This window comes from Neoarius graeffei, chromosome 12, assembly GCF_027579695.1.
Source record: "Neoarius graeffei isolate fNeoGra1 chromosome 12, fNeoGra1.pri, whole genome shotgun sequence".
In the NCBI taxonomy this organism is placed as follows: Eukaryota; Metazoa; Chordata; class Actinopteri; order Siluriformes; family Ariidae; genus Neoarius; species Neoarius graeffei.
In genome coordinates this window covers 15,379,545-15,396,353 of record NC_083580.1, presented here as the reverse complement: position 1 = coordinate 15,396,353, position 16,809 = coordinate 15,379,545, and the positions used below count along the sequence as shown (strand labels likewise).

The 16,809-nt window shown below is 41.9% G+C and overlaps 1 protein-coding gene across 1 annotated transcript; it reads right to left on the bottom strand.

Annotated features, from left to right (window-relative positions):
- Positions 1 to 313: 313 nt before the first annotated feature.
- Positions 314 to 10,087, bottom strand: LOC132895781 (vitelline membrane outer layer protein 1-like). Its single transcript, XM_060936614.1, has 5 exons — positions 9,944 to 10,087; positions 6,042 to 6,182; positions 4,406 to 4,527; positions 959 to 1,072; positions 314 to 494 (listed from the first exon to the last, which is right to left on the bottom strand). Exons 1-5 carry the CDS (start codon positions 10,085 to 10,087, stop codon positions 314 to 316), a joined length of 702 nt encoding a protein of 233 aa, XP_060792597.1.
- Between the last annotated feature and the right edge of the window lie 6,722 nt (positions 10,088 to 16,809).

Here is a 16,809-nt window from a genome sequence, read left to right as displayed (position 1 = left end):
TTGCAGCTGTAACTGCAGCAAAAGGTGGCTCTACAAAGTATTGACTTTGGGGGGTGAATACCTATGCACACTCCAGATTTCTGTTTTTTCATCTTAATTATTGTTTGTGTCAAAATAAAACAACAATGTGCACCTTTAAAGTGGTAGGCATGTTGTGTAAATCAAATGGTGCTAACCCTCCAAAAATCTATTTTAATTCCAGCTTGTAATGCGACAAAACTGGACAAACACCAAGGGGGGTGAATACTTTTGCAAGACACTGTATGTAAGGAAAATCATTTTTTATGAGGTTGCCAACCTTATAAAGTGTACCTTAGGAGCAGCAATAAAAGCTGACGTCGTTAAGAGCAGTGTCATCTCCTCTACCCTGTGGCAACTCCACTTTTGTTTGGATTCCGCAAATCCCTTTTCCAGGACATGAATCACTCCACTGTCCCCACTCTCCCCAGGACATGCCATTGCCGGTCAAGATTTCCTTTCCAGTGCATAAGAACCTGGAGTTTAAAGAAATCACTCTGCATTATTCTTCTAAGCCACTTCTGTTCATGAAAGACACTGGAGATTAAAACAGCTACAACATGCTTAACTGGAAGGGCACTCAGTAGAGCGCATACCTCAGCCAAGCAACATATCAACATCAAAATCAAATCATTTCAACCTAGGATAATACTAAAGCTGTACACCAAATTTCATCAAAATCTGTTCAAGGCTTTTTGAGTTACGTTCGGAACAGACAAACAAATGGTGGTGAAAACATAATCTCCTCCAACAAAATTGGTAGAGGTAAAAATCAGCTTTAAAATGTTTAAGCATTTAAAAATGAGCCATAATTACAGTTTATAAAATTATTTACAACACACTGTTAACAAATTATGAACAGTTATAAGAATTTATAGTGTTATCTTTTGCTTTTTTTCTTTTAATACTGAATTACAGGTAATTAGGAGATGTTGGTCACCTTATGTTGTTAGCAGCTGTATCATCACCTTGTCCTTGAGCACCTTCTACTCGTAGCTGAAATGCCGTCAACACTCCACTTGTGCACCAGGTGTTCCCTGTCCAAGTCCCCCAGCTTAAAGAAAAGAAGAAAATAATAATAATAACAACAATAATGGGCGGCACGGTGGTGTAGTGGTTAGCGCTGTTGCCTCACAGCAAGAAGGTCCGGGTTCGAGCCCCGTGGCCGACGAGGGCCTTTCTGTGCGGAGTTTGCATGTTCTCCCCGTGTCCGCGTGGGTTTCCTCCGGGTGCTCCGGTTTCCCCCACAGTCCAAAGACATGCAGGTTAGGTTAACTGGTGACTCTAAATTGACCGTAGGGGTGAATGTGAGTGTGAATGGTTGTCTGTGTCAATGTGTCAGCCCTGTGATGATCTGGTGACTTGTCCAGGGTGTACCCCGCCTTTCGCCCATAGTCAGCTGGGATAGGCTCCAGCTTGCCTGCGACCCTGTAGAACAGGATAAAGCGGCTAGAGATAATGAGAACAACAATAATGACAACTGGTTCCTCAAGCTAGTGGTTCAAAGTTTAAGGTCAGGCATGTTGAGATGATATATAGTATGCAAAGTTAGGTGTCAAAGTTTCATGAAGTTTTAAGATAATGTGAACACACAGTAGGTCATCTATGTTGCAGGTCTTGAAGGTAATGGGGTCCTGTCATCTTAGAAACAAATCAATGCTTCTATTATTAGCGCTTGTACTATCAGTGAAAATAACTGATCCCTTATCTTGTTAACCTTATTAGTCAGTTCCTGACTTGTAAATAGATCTGCCTATTCCAATCAACAGTGGAACATGTGATTGTCACAGCAGTGGGGTAATGCTGACTCAACAGTTACGCCCCGGACAATCTTGGTCTTGCCCAACTACAACTGTTGGGGTCTTGATTAAGGCCTTTAACCTTGAACTGCATGCAGTGGCGTGCACAGACATTTTGGGGGGCAAGTGCTCTGGGGGGAAAAAAGGGCACTTTTTTGCGCATGTGGAACACCTTATTATAAAAGTCTGAGATTTAACCCTCCTCTTGTGTTCGGGTCGCCACTGACCCGTTTTAGTTTTTAAAGGTGTAAAACGACCACTTAATGTTAATTTATTACATCAAGGTTTTTTGACTTTGCCAGGAATCTCTAGTTGAACAAAATAAAAAAAAGAAATTTTTGTTTTCCTAAATCTGAAAATGGTCTAGCAAAAAATATAATACTTATGTGCAGTTGTTTCTGTATGCGACGGGCTACTTCACGACAAAAGAATTACAGCTTGGGCTTAGAGGGCAAACAATACATTTTCACTCGATTCATGTGTTACCTGGCTGGTGGGGCAGAGGAAGAGCTGACTGACTGCCCGATGCGTTGTCTGCGCTCCGACAAGGCCGTGGCTTCCAGGACGCTATGCTGCTGCAACCTCACATTGAATGCACTGCACGCTTGTTCACGTGACAGAGCAAGAGAGACAGAGGTCCGGTGTGTGTGCGGAGGGGGCACACATCGGGACATTATTTTCACACACGCTTTTAATGCCGCGGCTTTTCTAAAAGATCATGTCGACATTGGCCTCAGTAAACTTTAAAAAAAAAAAATTCAAAAGGGCACTTTTTTGGACAGAGGGCAGAGGGGCAGGTGCTTGAGCACCACCTCGTGTCTATCTGTGCACGCCACTGACTGCATGGCTCAATATTGTAAGCTGTGTTGGATAAAATTGATCTAACACAGACTATATTTAAATAATATTGGCTGGCTTTTTTTTGTGGTACTGTATATCAGATATACCACAAAAAAAGCCAGCCAATATTATTATTATTATTATTGTTATACATACACATTTCTTTCGGGTGTTCAATGCGTCTTTCTCTTTCAAAATTCTCTCAAAATCTTCTGTATTTAACGATGCAAACCTGGTGGCAATTTGTTTACAAATTGTCACAGTCACTCGCTAGCGCAGAAGTTTTATGTCTCCGACGTGTGACATCATGTTGTCTTGACAACAATGCAATATTGTAAACCATATTCAACACTCATTCTCCATTGGGTAGAGTGACGTAATACACGTAGGATAAGTGATATGCTAACAGTATTGCATGCTATCAAACCAAATGAATGAAACCCGCTAGAAGGGAATAGAACACGTTTTTATTCCATCGAAAAAGTGTCCTGGATGTATAACAAGAGTGCTTTGAGAGCACAATATCCCCTGCTGGCAACTATGCCATAACTCTGATAAAATGTGACTGAATTGAACAAAATTGCAACATGTGTATTACCGACATATAACAAAGAATTCTGCCAAGTTTCGTGAAATTACTCCAAAAATTGTGAGAGGAGTTGATTCCAGAAGGTGAGTACCCTTCCTGGGACGGACGGACATCGTCATGACATAATCCCCCTTCAGGCCTTTCGGACGGTGGGGGATAATAATACTGTACATCCCATGTATGTAATACTATGTATTTGCACTGAGATGTATAGAAAGATGAGTAGAATTGCTTGCGAGGAGAACTGATAAACACCATCCAAATCCTTCAAGAAAGGCAAAAACAGTTAAACTAATAAAAATTCTTACAATAGAAAACCTGAGATTTGAAGGCAAGCAAAGTGTTAATACCATGTTCAACTATTTACCGTGTTCAAGGCATTACTTTGCTATTACTGTTTAGTATAAATATGCAGGTGATTATAGGAAATTCCCCTTGCTGATTGTTTCTCGTTAATCACCTTGAGTGACTGGGCAAAATGGCGGCCTATCACTTCGTCACCGTAAGTGAGGAAGAATTATAAGTTAGGGGAAAAATGCTGTTCATAAAAGCACTAAAGATGCTACAAAGTTTGGTCTAAAACTATTCAAAGATAAAGTGGAAATGGGGTTTATTCTATCTATTTCAAAACAAAGTATTTTATGCGAGTACGCATAGATAATTGACACGAGTCTGCGTGCATTACATTTGCATGCCACATTTGAAGATTGAAATAAATATATATATTTTTAATAATCACCTGTGTATTTATACTAAAACAATTATCTGTCTCAGGCTCAGTGAATAATAGCCTCAACTTTATCTCAGTTATTATTCACTGATATTCACTTCACCTTTGGTGAATAATTGTTAAATATTAACATTAACACTGGTGTATTTGTTATCTAGCCTTATGATTGATAATTGACCAATAATTGTATCATTTTACAACTTGCCATTTTATTGTATGCAGAACGTTTAAGGTTGCTTCAGGACTATTAGAATTGCTTTCTGGGCTCATTTTTGGACAGCAATAAAAGATGTGAAGTTGATGCCCAGTGTGTTGCCTTCTAAACATGACTATTAAAATATATATCCTTTAAGCATCAAGTATGATTTTGTCCAGTATAATGACAGTATGAAATGTAAAATAAAGGATTTTGGTAGCAAGAAGCTTTACCTTCCTACATCAGACTGTACTGTAGAATAGGTCAGAGCTGTATGTAGGAATCCAATAGGCTTAGTGCAGCGAAGGGCAATTCCATTGAGGGCAGTGTCATCCCCATCTATTGCTTGTTCAACCTGGAAGAAAAATTAAACTTATTATAAATGTAATATAATGTAAAGAAACTTGCAGACAAATGTCATTACTAATCAATATTAATAATTATTCATATTGGTGAATTATATGGTTGATCCATTTTGTTTCATTTGCACTTGAACTGTCTTTTTTAAAAGTTTTTTTGTTTGTTTGTTTTTTGTTTTTGCTTCACTTCAGTCATGAAAAAATGGGCAAGCATAAGGATCTGAGCAATTTTGACTTTGGTTAGATGGGTCAGATCATCTCCAAAACGGCAGATCTTGTGGGGTGTTCCTGATATACAGTGGTTAGTACCTACCAAAAGTGGTCCAAAGAAGGACAATGAGCATGGGGAGCGAAGGCTAGCCTGTCTGGTCCAATCCTGCAGAAGTAGCACAAATTGCTGAAAAAGTTAATGCTGGGTATGATAGAAAGATGTCAGAACACACAGTGCTCTAAATTGTGGAAGACCAAGCCCCATCCACGGGATGTATCATCGGCAGATAGAGGAAATAACTGACATCACAAAGTCCTACCAGTGGCTAGAGAAGGCTGGCTTGAAGGACAGCACAGAAGCTCTGACCATGGCAGCACAAGAACAGGCCCTCAGCACTAGGTCCATAGACTCAGGTATTTACCATAGTAAACAGGACCCAAGGTGCAGCCTGTGCAAAGATGCCCCTGAGACAGTCCAACACAAAGTAGCAGGGTGTAAGATGCAAGCTAGGACAGCGTACACTGAGAGGCATAAGCAAGTGGCTGGAAGAGTATACAGGAACATCTGTGCTGAGTACGGACTAGAAATCCCCAAGTCCCAATGGGACATACCACCAAAAGTGGTTGAGAACAACAGAGCTAAGATCCTGTGGGACTTCAACTTCCAGACTGACAAGCAGGTGCTGGCTAACCAACCAGACATATTGGTGGTCGACAAGGAGTAGAAGAGTGTAGTTGTGATAGATGTGGCAATCCCAGCTGACAGTAGCATGAGGTGCATGAGATGGAGCAGAAGAAGATCAAGAAGTACCAGACTGAAAGAGCAACTGGAACAGATGTGGAAGGTAAAGTCCAAAGTGGCCCCAGTGGAGAGGTCTGAGGTCAGTTACAACATTTGTCCAGAAGAATGCGAATTTAGGAATAGCTAAGATACTGCGCAGAACCGTCAAACTCCAAGGCCTCTGGTAGAGGACCCGAGCTTGACGAAGGCTCTATATTCCCTGTGTTTATTCCAGTTTTTCAATTCTTCACTGCTTCTCATTTATAATTATAGCATATCCTTTTCTGATGTTGCGCATGATTTTACCCACACCTTGAATTATGACAATGATTATTGGACATGCCCCAAATAAAACACCAACTGTTGATGCCCTTCAGCGAGAGAGAGAGAGAGAGAGAGAGAGAGTACATACATAAGTAGAACAGCTTATAAATTATTATTTCAGCATTTAAGCCATCTTAGAAATGACAAATTCAGCACTTATTATTAATCCAACAAAATGAGATGAACTGTACATACTTTAAGACTAAAGCCTGTAGCATAGGTCCCGACGGGGCACATCTCTCGATGTCCCCATGAGCCCCAAGTCTGTCCATTATTAACCTCAATCTTGCCAGAATATTGCCTCTCAATTATCGCTCCATTGCTGACACTTATGAGCTGCCCAAAAGAAAGAACAAATAGAGGCAAAACAATACTGAGCACAAAATCCATGCTTTCTGATCAACCTAAATAAAAATGGGTCTTTCTTTCTGAAGAACTAACTGCTTACGGTTTATATGCTGTTGTCACTTCAACAAAATGATATTGGTTGCCTGAGGTTCCTCCTCTTTCGGTTAAAGGAGGCGCATGACAGGAAGTGCATATAAATCAATCAATCAATCAATCAATCAATAAATAAATAATGTGAACAGAAATAACCTATCTACCTTTGGACTTTTACATGTCCAGACTTTTGAAACAGGACACTGATCTAATATTGAACTTGGCTGTTGTAGAAGAGAGCACAGAGAGTTAGAAGTATAAAACCACAGTAGATAGATAATAGTTAAATGGTATTATCTCCCAATCCAAACCCAAATATTTCATCAAACTCAAGTAACACCAGTGCTGTGTTATGTGAGAGAATTGTGTCCTTTGCTAGGGGTTTAAGCTTCAGAATGTGTTGGGATGGGGCGGCACGGTGGTGTAGTGGTTAGCGCTGTCGCCTCACAGCAAGAAGGTCCTGGGTTCGAGCCCTGGGGCTGGCGAGGGCCTTTCTGTGCGGAGTTTGCATGTTCTCCCCGTGTCCGCGTGGGTTTCCTCCGGGTGCTCCGGTTTCCCCCACAGTCCAAAGACATGCAGGTTAGGTTAACTGGTGACTCTAAATTGACCGTAGGTGTGAATGTGAGTGTGAATGGTTGTCTATGTCTATGTGTCAGCCCTGTGATGACCTGGCGACTTGTCCAGGGTGTACCCCGCCTTTTGCCCATAGTCAGCTGGGATAGGCTCCAGCTTGCCTGCAACCCTGTAGAAGGATAAAGCGGCTAGAGATAATGAGATGAGATGAGATGTGTTGGGATTCCCATAGACTTTCTGTCTCTGGAGGCACCAAAAGGTGTGAAGATCTCTGTCTCTAGCTACAGTTATCTTTTTAATCCATTTTTGACTAGATTAGAAAGACTGCTCTCCCATTTCAATATTGTATGGGCCTCACACCTCCAGTCAACATTGGACACAGACACACACACAAAGTCTTTTAGCTTGCTACAATAATTTTTTTGAGAGCATGGTGAAATTGTTGTCTTATTTAGCATGAATTTATGATTGATATACTTGGGAAGTAAATGTTTAAAGGACCTCATGTATATGTGATCATCTTGTCTTCGCCAGCACTGATTATCATTGTAAAGGCATTTCGTGTGACAAACATAGACTTGTCATTAAGTAGTAAAACCCTTAGAAGGCCATATGGTAAATGCTAAATAGATAGCTGGATAGCTTTATTAAACACAAGAGCCACTCAGCTGACACTGGTTTTCATTGGAGATGTGTATAAACTTATGCTAATAATCTATATCTACATTATTAAATTCATAAACTATATAATATAACTAATAGAAAATCAGTAATATACAATATTGTGAGACAAGCATTGTTATGATTAATAATGAATAAAATTTGTATCTAAATACCAGAAAAGTGTTTCCAGTAGTTAATTTTAAATGTCTTAGTAATCTCAGAGTTTTTAACATAGTTGGGCAGAGAATTATATAACATGGCAGTTGAAAAAGCAAAAGTCCTGAGTCCTGATTTTGAGTTTGTTTTCACGATATGAAGATATTCATTACTCTTGTGTTATAATTATGGACATCAGAGTGTTTAACAAAAACTCTAGTATGTCTGTTTTCTTTTGAAAAATAGCAGGAAATGTTTTAGCCAATCAGAAGCCTGTGTTTCAAACAAAAAAATCCTTTTATAGTGATTTTAATAGGAACCATCATTTTGTTTTGGGTGGTCCTGGGGAGGTCCTAGGGTGGGTCTCCCAAAAAGGGACCCGACTTAAGAACAAATGGAAGAAATTCAAACCTCAGTGTTCTCCTGGGATTCACTCACACTTGTATTGGGTCTGTACAATAAAAGCATTTAAGGCAACTTCTTTCGTGTAAGTATATTTTTTGGCTACTTTTGAGTTACAGACTTCCACGACAGTTACAATATAAAAAAAATCTTGAATCCATGTGACAAAAACATCTCAACAGAGAAGCCGTATTAAAATGCACAATTTGTCAGAATATTTCTTTTACTAAGGTCCTAAAATGGTCTTGCTTTATTACAGACATTGTCATAAATAATTATCTATCAGAATCAGGATCAGGAATATCAGATATCAGGACCTTCATGCAATTTGTTTCCTACTGTGGGGATAAGGAAGTGCACAGACACACTGCTTATATCCACTTTAAGAACACCCTGGGTGCCAGAGTGAATGTAAAGGCAAGGACCCTGAACTGATATGTCACTCCGCTGATATGAAAATGGACGAACTGTCAGAAACCGGAATGTACAATTGCATATTTCAAACAGGCTTGTGGTCATAAACCATCTGTTTTTTACACTCAGATAATATCTGGTTTGAAAATAATATGATATGTAGAAAGGCAGTCTTCCATGTATTATACCTATTGCCTGTTTCTTGAGTAGCAGTCATTATAGCCAGTTGGCATGTGTCTTGCAAATTTTATTGGGTAGACCACTGTGTTTGTTGGTGGTCAACACTGAAACAACATTGAAACAGGTCTAATTTATCAAGAACAATAGATTTCAAAGAAAAACTAAAAGAAAATTCACAAAAACTTAAGCTGATAGACATGTTTTATTTCAGGTGGCATGGTGGTGTAGTGGTTGGCACTGTTGCATCACAGCAAGAAGGTCCTGGGTTCGAGCCCAGTGGCTGATGAGGGCCTTTCTGTGTGGAGTTTGTATGTTTTCCCCGTGTCTGTGTGGGTTTCCTCTGGGTGCTCCGGGTCCAAATACATGCAGGTTAGGCTAACTGGTGGCTCTAAATTGACCATGAATGTGAATGGTTGTCTCTGCGTGATCTGGCGACTTGTCCAGGGTGTACCCAGCCTCTCACCCATAGTCAGCTAGGATAGGCTCCAGCTTGCCTGTAGCATAGGTGCCCAAAGACACTTCTGTATATGTCCCCATGTTCCCCACATCTGTCCATTATCCATGGTAATCATACTAGGACACGGGTCAGCAATACCGCTTTGTGTTTTGTTGACATTTTCACACTCCCTGAAGGAGAGAATGAGCAGAGGCAAAAGAACACGGACTACAAAATACATTCTTTTTGATACAGCTGAAAATAAAATCAAACTGATATCAGGTTCTCAGAATGATTCTCCCTGAAAAAAAAAGTGCCACTGCTGATTGTGGATGCACCTGTTTATATACACTACAACTTACCATACACCTAGCCAATCAGTGCAAAGTGTCACTAGGGGTGGAACACATTGCCACTATCTGTATCTGTTTAGTGTTCCAAAGTGGGTGTGGCCTGAACCAGAAACACTGGAAAACAGTATAATTAAAACCTGGAGGTGAATTCTAGCTTTGACAATTCCTCAAACTCAGCTACATCACTTGAGATCATGTTTATTAACAGGGTTTTCTTCTTCCCACACACTGTATATGAGCTCCTGCACACTGCATAGAAGTACAAATCTCTCACTGGTGTGACTTTGTTTTGCTGCATCCCACAAGATGCCATTCCTGATGCACACCTCTAGTCTTAACAAGATGCCTTGTGAAAAAAAATCTATTTGTATCTGTGAACACATCTGTATATCTGTGCATGCCAAATAATATATTTATATTCAGTTATAGCCCTATGATTTACAGTGATGACTTCAATGATCGATTTCTTATATTTATACTTTATATTGGATGCCCAGTCTCTCCTGATGAGGGTTGAGTCTGAATGCAGGAAGACAGGCCTGCACCTCAATGCCAAGAAGACTGAATTCATGGCCTTCAATATAACGTCCTTGACTCCCCTCAAAGTTAGCAGTGGTGATCATCTTCAACAGGTCAGCAACTTTAAATATCTTGGCTCAAGGATGGAGAGCACAGAGAAGGACATTAAAGGGAGAAAGGTATAAGCTTGGAGAGCCCTCCACAACCTGAAAAGAGTTTGGACATCCAAGTTATCAAGAGGGTTAAAAGCCAGGATATTCACAGCAGCCATTGAATCCATCCTGCTCTATGGCTGTGAGGCCTGGACCCTGACCACTCCCCTTACCAAGTCTCTAGATGGGTGTTATACAAGAATGCTTAGGGCCATTCAAAATATCAACTGGCAGCAAAGCATCACCAATCAAGAATTGTATGGAGACCTCCCTAGGGTCTCAGACAAAATAGCAGCAAGGCGTCTCAGGCTAGCCGGCCACTGCCTCCGACATCCAGAGAGCCCAGCATTTGTAACGGTATTGTGGGAGCCCACACATGGCAGAAGAGGCCCTGGGTGGCCACTCAAAACAGTGGTGGATGTCCTCAAAGAAGATGAATGAATGAATGAACCCTTTATTATCACCAGTCACAAGTACCAGCGAAATTGACCATCAACCTGTCCTTACATACACACATACACACAATCGACAGAGGGGGAGTAACAGGACAGGAAGACAGGGATGAAAAGAAAAAAATATGGAGTAACATGAGGAGAGGGGAGGAGAAAAAAAAGCAACCCCCACACTATGTTCCTGTGAGGAGTACAGTGTGGGAACATTAAAAAAAATCCTCAGCACATCAGCACAAAATAACACAAGTACACTTTAACATGAAAACTCGGGACTTGAGGGGGGGCGATCAGGGGTGGGGGGGTAAAAAGGGGGGTAGGAGGGGGAGGGGAGGAGGTAGAGGTAACCCAGCACAAGCAAGCAACCATCCGCTCCTGTAGCCATGATGGCGCTGGTCACGCACCCGCTTGTCACACTGGGGGTGAAGCAGCGACCGCGGGAAGAGGGGGGAGGAATACGAGAGTCTAACAGCAGTGACCTCCGGGGGGAATTGTTTTCCCCAGCAATGGCCTTGGCCAAGGCCAGTGCTGTCTGGGAGAGCTGAAAGCAGATAAGATTGGGCTTGTTTGGTCTTTGGGTCGAGCAGACGCATTCCTTTACACGACTACTCCGATTGTCCACACTGGTCTCTAGAATCCATTTTCCTCTGCAAAGCCAAAAGCTTCTCCAAGATGTTATCCATGTTGCGGTTCAAGTTCTGAATAGCCACAGTCTGAGTGCTGACAGCTCTGCCCCCTGCTTCAATCATGTCGGGCAGCTTTATGGGGCTTTGAACAGCTGTCACTGTTTTCTGATTTCCTCAATAAACCAGGGCAATGCCTAATCCAATCAGCAAAAGTCCTGTAATCATGGTTACGAATAGGTAGATGTCTTCAGTGTCCTCCACAGAAAGAACCGCCAGGCACACGACCCGCCACCGCTCCCACGCAGCCATTGTGTAGCCAGCTGCGAACATTCCGGCAGGACAGGCTGGTTCCCCCGAACCCAGGCTTCTCGTCGAGAAGATTGTGTCAATTGCGTGAAGAGACCAGTTTATCAATTGCATGGTTTTCAGTTTGGAGAGCAGTGCGGAGAGAGTCTCTCAAAAGTATAGACACTAGACAGACGAGACAGCAGAAGATGCTGGAGTGGTCGACACCACTGAACTGAAGACCCTAATGATGGATAGAGAGGAGTGGAGAGTCTGCTATTTTGCCCGACAGTACTAGTATACTTTATACTGGCTCATTCTGCTGCTTGGGTTCTTGTGCAACAGATTTAGCAACACTAACAAACCAGTTGTGAAAAATAAAGTGGCTGCAAACTTACTATGCACGGTGGTATAGTGGTTAGCACTGTCGCCTCACGGCAAAAAGGTTTTGGGTTCGAGCCCACTTGCCGACAGGGGGCCTTTCTGTTTAGAATTTGCATGTTCTCCCTGTGTCTGTGTGGGTTTGCTCCGGTTTCCCCCACAGTTCAAAGACATGCAGTTAGGTTAACATGGGGCGGCCTTGGGCTGAAGGAATTAAAACTCAAACATCCATTCCCAGAAATACTCTGGGAAAACACAGAAACTTGTTTATTTAATGAGCTGTAGTTCTTTGCATACACTTTCACACAGACTGGAAAACACCAAGGTTGAATTAAAGTTATATAAAATGTCAATTTATTCGTTTTAATTTATTCATTCCAGCCATTATATGATCCTGAACTACTCAAATTGATACCATCAACTAGGTTTATGTCAAACGATATGAAAAATATTACTGAAATACTAAACAGTATTTTGTCTAGCTTATTTTTTATTTACCTTTGTATGAAATATAAAGAGAGGCAGCATGGTGGTGTAGTGGTTAGCACTGTCGCCTCACAGCAAGAAGGTCCTGGGTTCGAGCCTAGCGGCTGGCAAGGACCTTTCTATGTGGAGTTTGCATGCTCTCCCCGTGTCCGCGTGGGTTTCCTCCGGGTGCTCCGGTTTCCCCCACAGTCCGAAGGCATGCAGGTTAGGCTAATTGGTGGCTCTAAATTGACCGTAGGTGTGAATGGTTGTCTGTGTCAGCCCTGTGATGACCTGGCAATTTGTCCAGTGTGTACCCCCCCCCCCCTTTCACCCGTAGTCAGCTGGGATAGGCTCCAGCTTGCCTGCAACCCTGTAGGACAGAATAAGTGGCTACAGGTAATGGATGGATGAAATATAAATAGCAACAAAACTAATTTAATTTAAACATTTTCTCTATTAAGGAAAATTTGTTCAAATGAAAAAATATCTTTTCATCTTATGTTTTATTTATAACAGCGTTTATCCAGGAGGCTCTCATCACCATGGTGTTTTTCAGAGAGGTTCTGCATGTATATAATCAATCATATCTAGCTAATAAATATAAGAATTATACAAATAAAAACTAAATATTTCTAAAATATTTTAATTTCTAAGATATATATATATAAAAGGGCTTTACATTAACTTTTTTGCTCACCGGCCACTGGTTTTCCTGAGTCACTAGCCATTCAGCCTTTTCACTAGCCACAATTTTGTTGCCAGGAAATTGCAGTTTTTTCTTCAGCATGATGTTAAAGTTCGGAAGATCTAGATTTAATTATGAATGGCAGCTTATAATGCATCTCTACAGTAGCAGTCAAGTATTCAGTGCTGTTAAGGTAGCTCCCTATATGAAAACATGCAACCAATTCAGACAAAAATAGAGTATTCTGTTTATTGAACTCAAATTCAAGCCCCTTACAATATGAAATATCATATGAAAAATTACATTCAGTACAACTGAACTGGGCGGCACGGTGGTGTAGTGGTTAGCGCTGTCGCCTCACAGCAAGAAGGTCCTGGGTTCGAGCCCCGGGGCCGGCGAGGGCCTTTCTGTGTGGAGTTTACATGTTCTCCCTGTGGGTTTCCTCCGGGTGCTCCGGTTTCCCCCACAGTCCAAAGACATGCAGGTTAGGTTAACTGGTGACTCTAAATTGACCGTAGGTGTGAATGTGAGTGTGAATGGTTGTCTGTGTCTATGTGTCAGCCCTGTGATGACCTGGCGACTTGTCCAGGGTGTACCCCGCCTTTCGCCCGTAGTCAGCTGGGATAGGCTCCAGCTTGCCTGCGACCCTGTAGAAGGATAAAGCGGCTAGAGATAATGAGATGAGATGACAACTGAACTGATTCTAATATTAAAAGTCTAACTCAAAACATTTGATGTTTTGATATGCAAGTATTGTGTATCACCAAGTATAATCTATTAATAGTGTGTATGTGAACATGTGTAGAGAGAGACATTAAATGTCCTCATGACATTCATCATCAGATGAGTCTGATGTTAGGTTGGGCATTGAACCCAGGTCACTGGTGTAGAAACCCAGCAAACACCCACTAGGCTAAGCAGAGGAATGACTCAAGTGCAGAGGAGGGAGATCAAAGCTAAAGTTCAATAAAAGTTTATTTGCCCAAGCTCAGAAGTCCAGGAAAATCCACAGCTTGTGATAAAACAAAATCCACAAAAGGTAAAATTTCTTCCAGTCAGGTAAATCCAAACAAACAGAAGATACAAGAAAAAAAACATCCAAAAGTTCCAAGAGCACAAAAATCCAAAACCAAGGAAGAGAAAGCAAAAATCCAAACACTCAGAAGATACAAAAAATGGTAAAGTCCCAAGTTAACAAAAAATAGTCAAAATGTCCCAAAAGAGCAATATTCCAAAAACAAAAGTCACCAGGCAAAGGCGCGCAGTACAAAAGTGACTCACAATCAAACAGCACAAAGACTTAGTGACTAGAAACACAAAATGGGGTAGTATAAATATCCAAAGTAACTGAACACATGACCAGGTCATAATTGGCAATTAAGAATAGGTGGGGCACAAGGCACATGACATTCAAAACAAAGAAGCACATGGCTGTCAAAACAAACACAAACCACCTAGCTGTCAAAACAAACATGACATGACAAAGATATAATAGCGGCCTCTAGAGGCCAAGATAGTCACAAAGCCTAACATCTGAATGGTCCATGAAAAATGGTCTTCGTGACCTGAAGCTTCCAGCAGGCCATAAGTTGATAGCTGGGGCGAGATCAACTTCTTTCCAATCGCGTGAACGTTTCTAAACAGCAGCTCCATCCTCCCCAGCTCAGCCAACGTCATGACAGCCAGGGACTGAAAGCAATGCTGTCCTGTAGTGAACCAGCCGTCTTCGCCTGTTTTGATGTTATAGTACCGATGTGTGCATTTGATTTTTCATGGTCCTTTATAGTTTCAAGTTTAAAATTGCTGGTGCCTGTCTTTGCCAGACTTTCTACAGTCTTCGCAGTACATAGTATTTTCGGTTTTGCTATGAACTAGCCAATCTCACCCTAACTTCCATTTGTCATTGAACTGTCTTATCTTCCTATTAGCATCTTGTTCATCTCCATAGCCGTAGCCAGCTCTGAGGCCCCCGCGGTCCAGACCTCGGTCATTTTTAAGAGCTGAAAATACATTTGTACGCTAAATATTCAACTGGATAAAAAAATAAAGAATAACATTAAAACGTCTCCGTAAAAAGTGCATTGTTAATTATGTTAAACGTTCTGTCTTCTGTGTGTTTGGTGCACGCGGCTCTGAGACCAAGAACACAAAAGCGAATGAGCGCGCGACTCGGTGGAGGAACACAGTGCAGGAGACATGGGGTTTCCATGGTAACCATCAGCGCACTTTCATGAAGCTGTTAAATTGACATTTTCGAAGCAGCGCAGTTGTAGCCTGCCTTGTTTGTGATTTTAAAAATAAATCATTCGATAAGCCAAAGCAATAGAGTGGAAAGTTTAAAGTTATGTTTGCCTTGGATAACTTTGCCTAAAACATGGTGGTGTACACTGATTTTTTTCCCAGAATTTTTTTTTGTGTAGGTGTAACGGATGCCAGATTGTTAATGTATCTTAGTTCCATAGGCTACATGGTTAGGGTATCTTTTTTTTTTTAAAGATTTTTTTGGGGGCTTTTTTCACCTTTATTAGATAGGACAGTGTAGAGACAGGAAATGAGCGGGAGTGAGAGACGGGAGGGATCAGGAAATGACCTCGGGCCGGAATCGAACCCGGGTCCCCGGATTTATGGTATGGCGCCTTATCCACCTGAGCTATATGCCGCCAGCTATATGCCGCCACATACTGCACTTGTCAGTCGTCAGCAACTTTGTTGCTTCGTTCATTAACCGCAGGTTACCGTATCATTGATTTTATCTGAGACGTTAACGAACGTTCTAAACAATTCTAACATGTTGTCAGAATGTTTATGCAGGTGCTCATGGGAGTTGTAGGCACGTAATATTACATTGCAATGCGTTTATTATATCAGATGCCTTCAGAGAAAACTACATTTACAATATATTGTCATACCACAGAATAAACCACCCACCAAAGTGGATAGTGAGACTAAAGTCATTACCTGCCAAAGCCGAATTTTACCCGCATTTGGCGGGTGGGCGGGTGCTAATGTAAAGCCCTGATATGGGTCTGTATCAGAAACTGGGTACTGTGGGGGTACCCCATTAAATATACTCACAGTCAATAAACTTTCCGGTTTTGAATGGTGATGTTGGTTTTAATTTGAAATAAAATGATGAAAGAAATAATACAGATAAAACTAAATCTTGGGTGGCACAATGGTGTAGTGGTTAGCGCTGTCGCCTCACAGCAAGAAGGTCCGGGTTCGAGCCCCATGGCCAGCGAGGGTCTTTCTGTGCAGAGTTTGCATGTTCTCCCCGTGTCCGCGTGGGTTTCCTCCGGGTGCTCCGGTTTCCCCCACAGTCCAAAGACATGCAGGTTAGGTTAACTGGTGACTCTAAATTGACCGTAGGTGTGAATGGTTGTCTGTGTCTATGTGTCAGCCCTGTGATGACCTGGCGACTTGTCCAGGGTGTGCCCCACCTTTGGCCCGTAGTCAGCTGGGATAGGCTCCAGCTTGCCTGCGACCCTGTAGAAGGATAAAGCGGCTAGAGATAATGTGATGTGTGTGTGTGAAAACTAAATCTTGGGCGGCACAATGGTGTAGTGGTTAGCGCTGTCGCCTCACAGCAAGAAGGTCCGGGTTCGAGCCCCATGGCCAGCGAGGGTCTTTCTGTGCAGAGTTTGCATGTTGTCCGCGTGGGTTTCCTCCGGGTGCTCCGGTTTCCCCCACAGTCCAAAGACATGCAGGTTAGGTTAACTGGTGACTCTAAATTGACCGTAGGTGTGAATGGTTGTCTGTGTCTATGTGTCAGCCCTGTGA

Bases quoted from the DNA above. Each gene is read 5' to 3' on its own strand.
- LOC132895781 (XM_060936614.1), bottom strand. From the start codon at position 10,087: ATGATCACCACTGCTAACTTTGAGGGGAGTCAAGGACGTTATATTGAA. The intron at 6,183-9,943 runs GTATAAATATAA...TCTTTTGGGCAG, and splicing joins GACTGGGCATCCAATATAAA to CTCATAAGTGTCAGCAATGG. The intron at 4,528-6,041 runs GTATGTACAGTT...TTTTTCTTCCAG, and splicing joins CTACAGGCTTTAGTCTTAAA to GTTGAACAAGCAATAGATGG.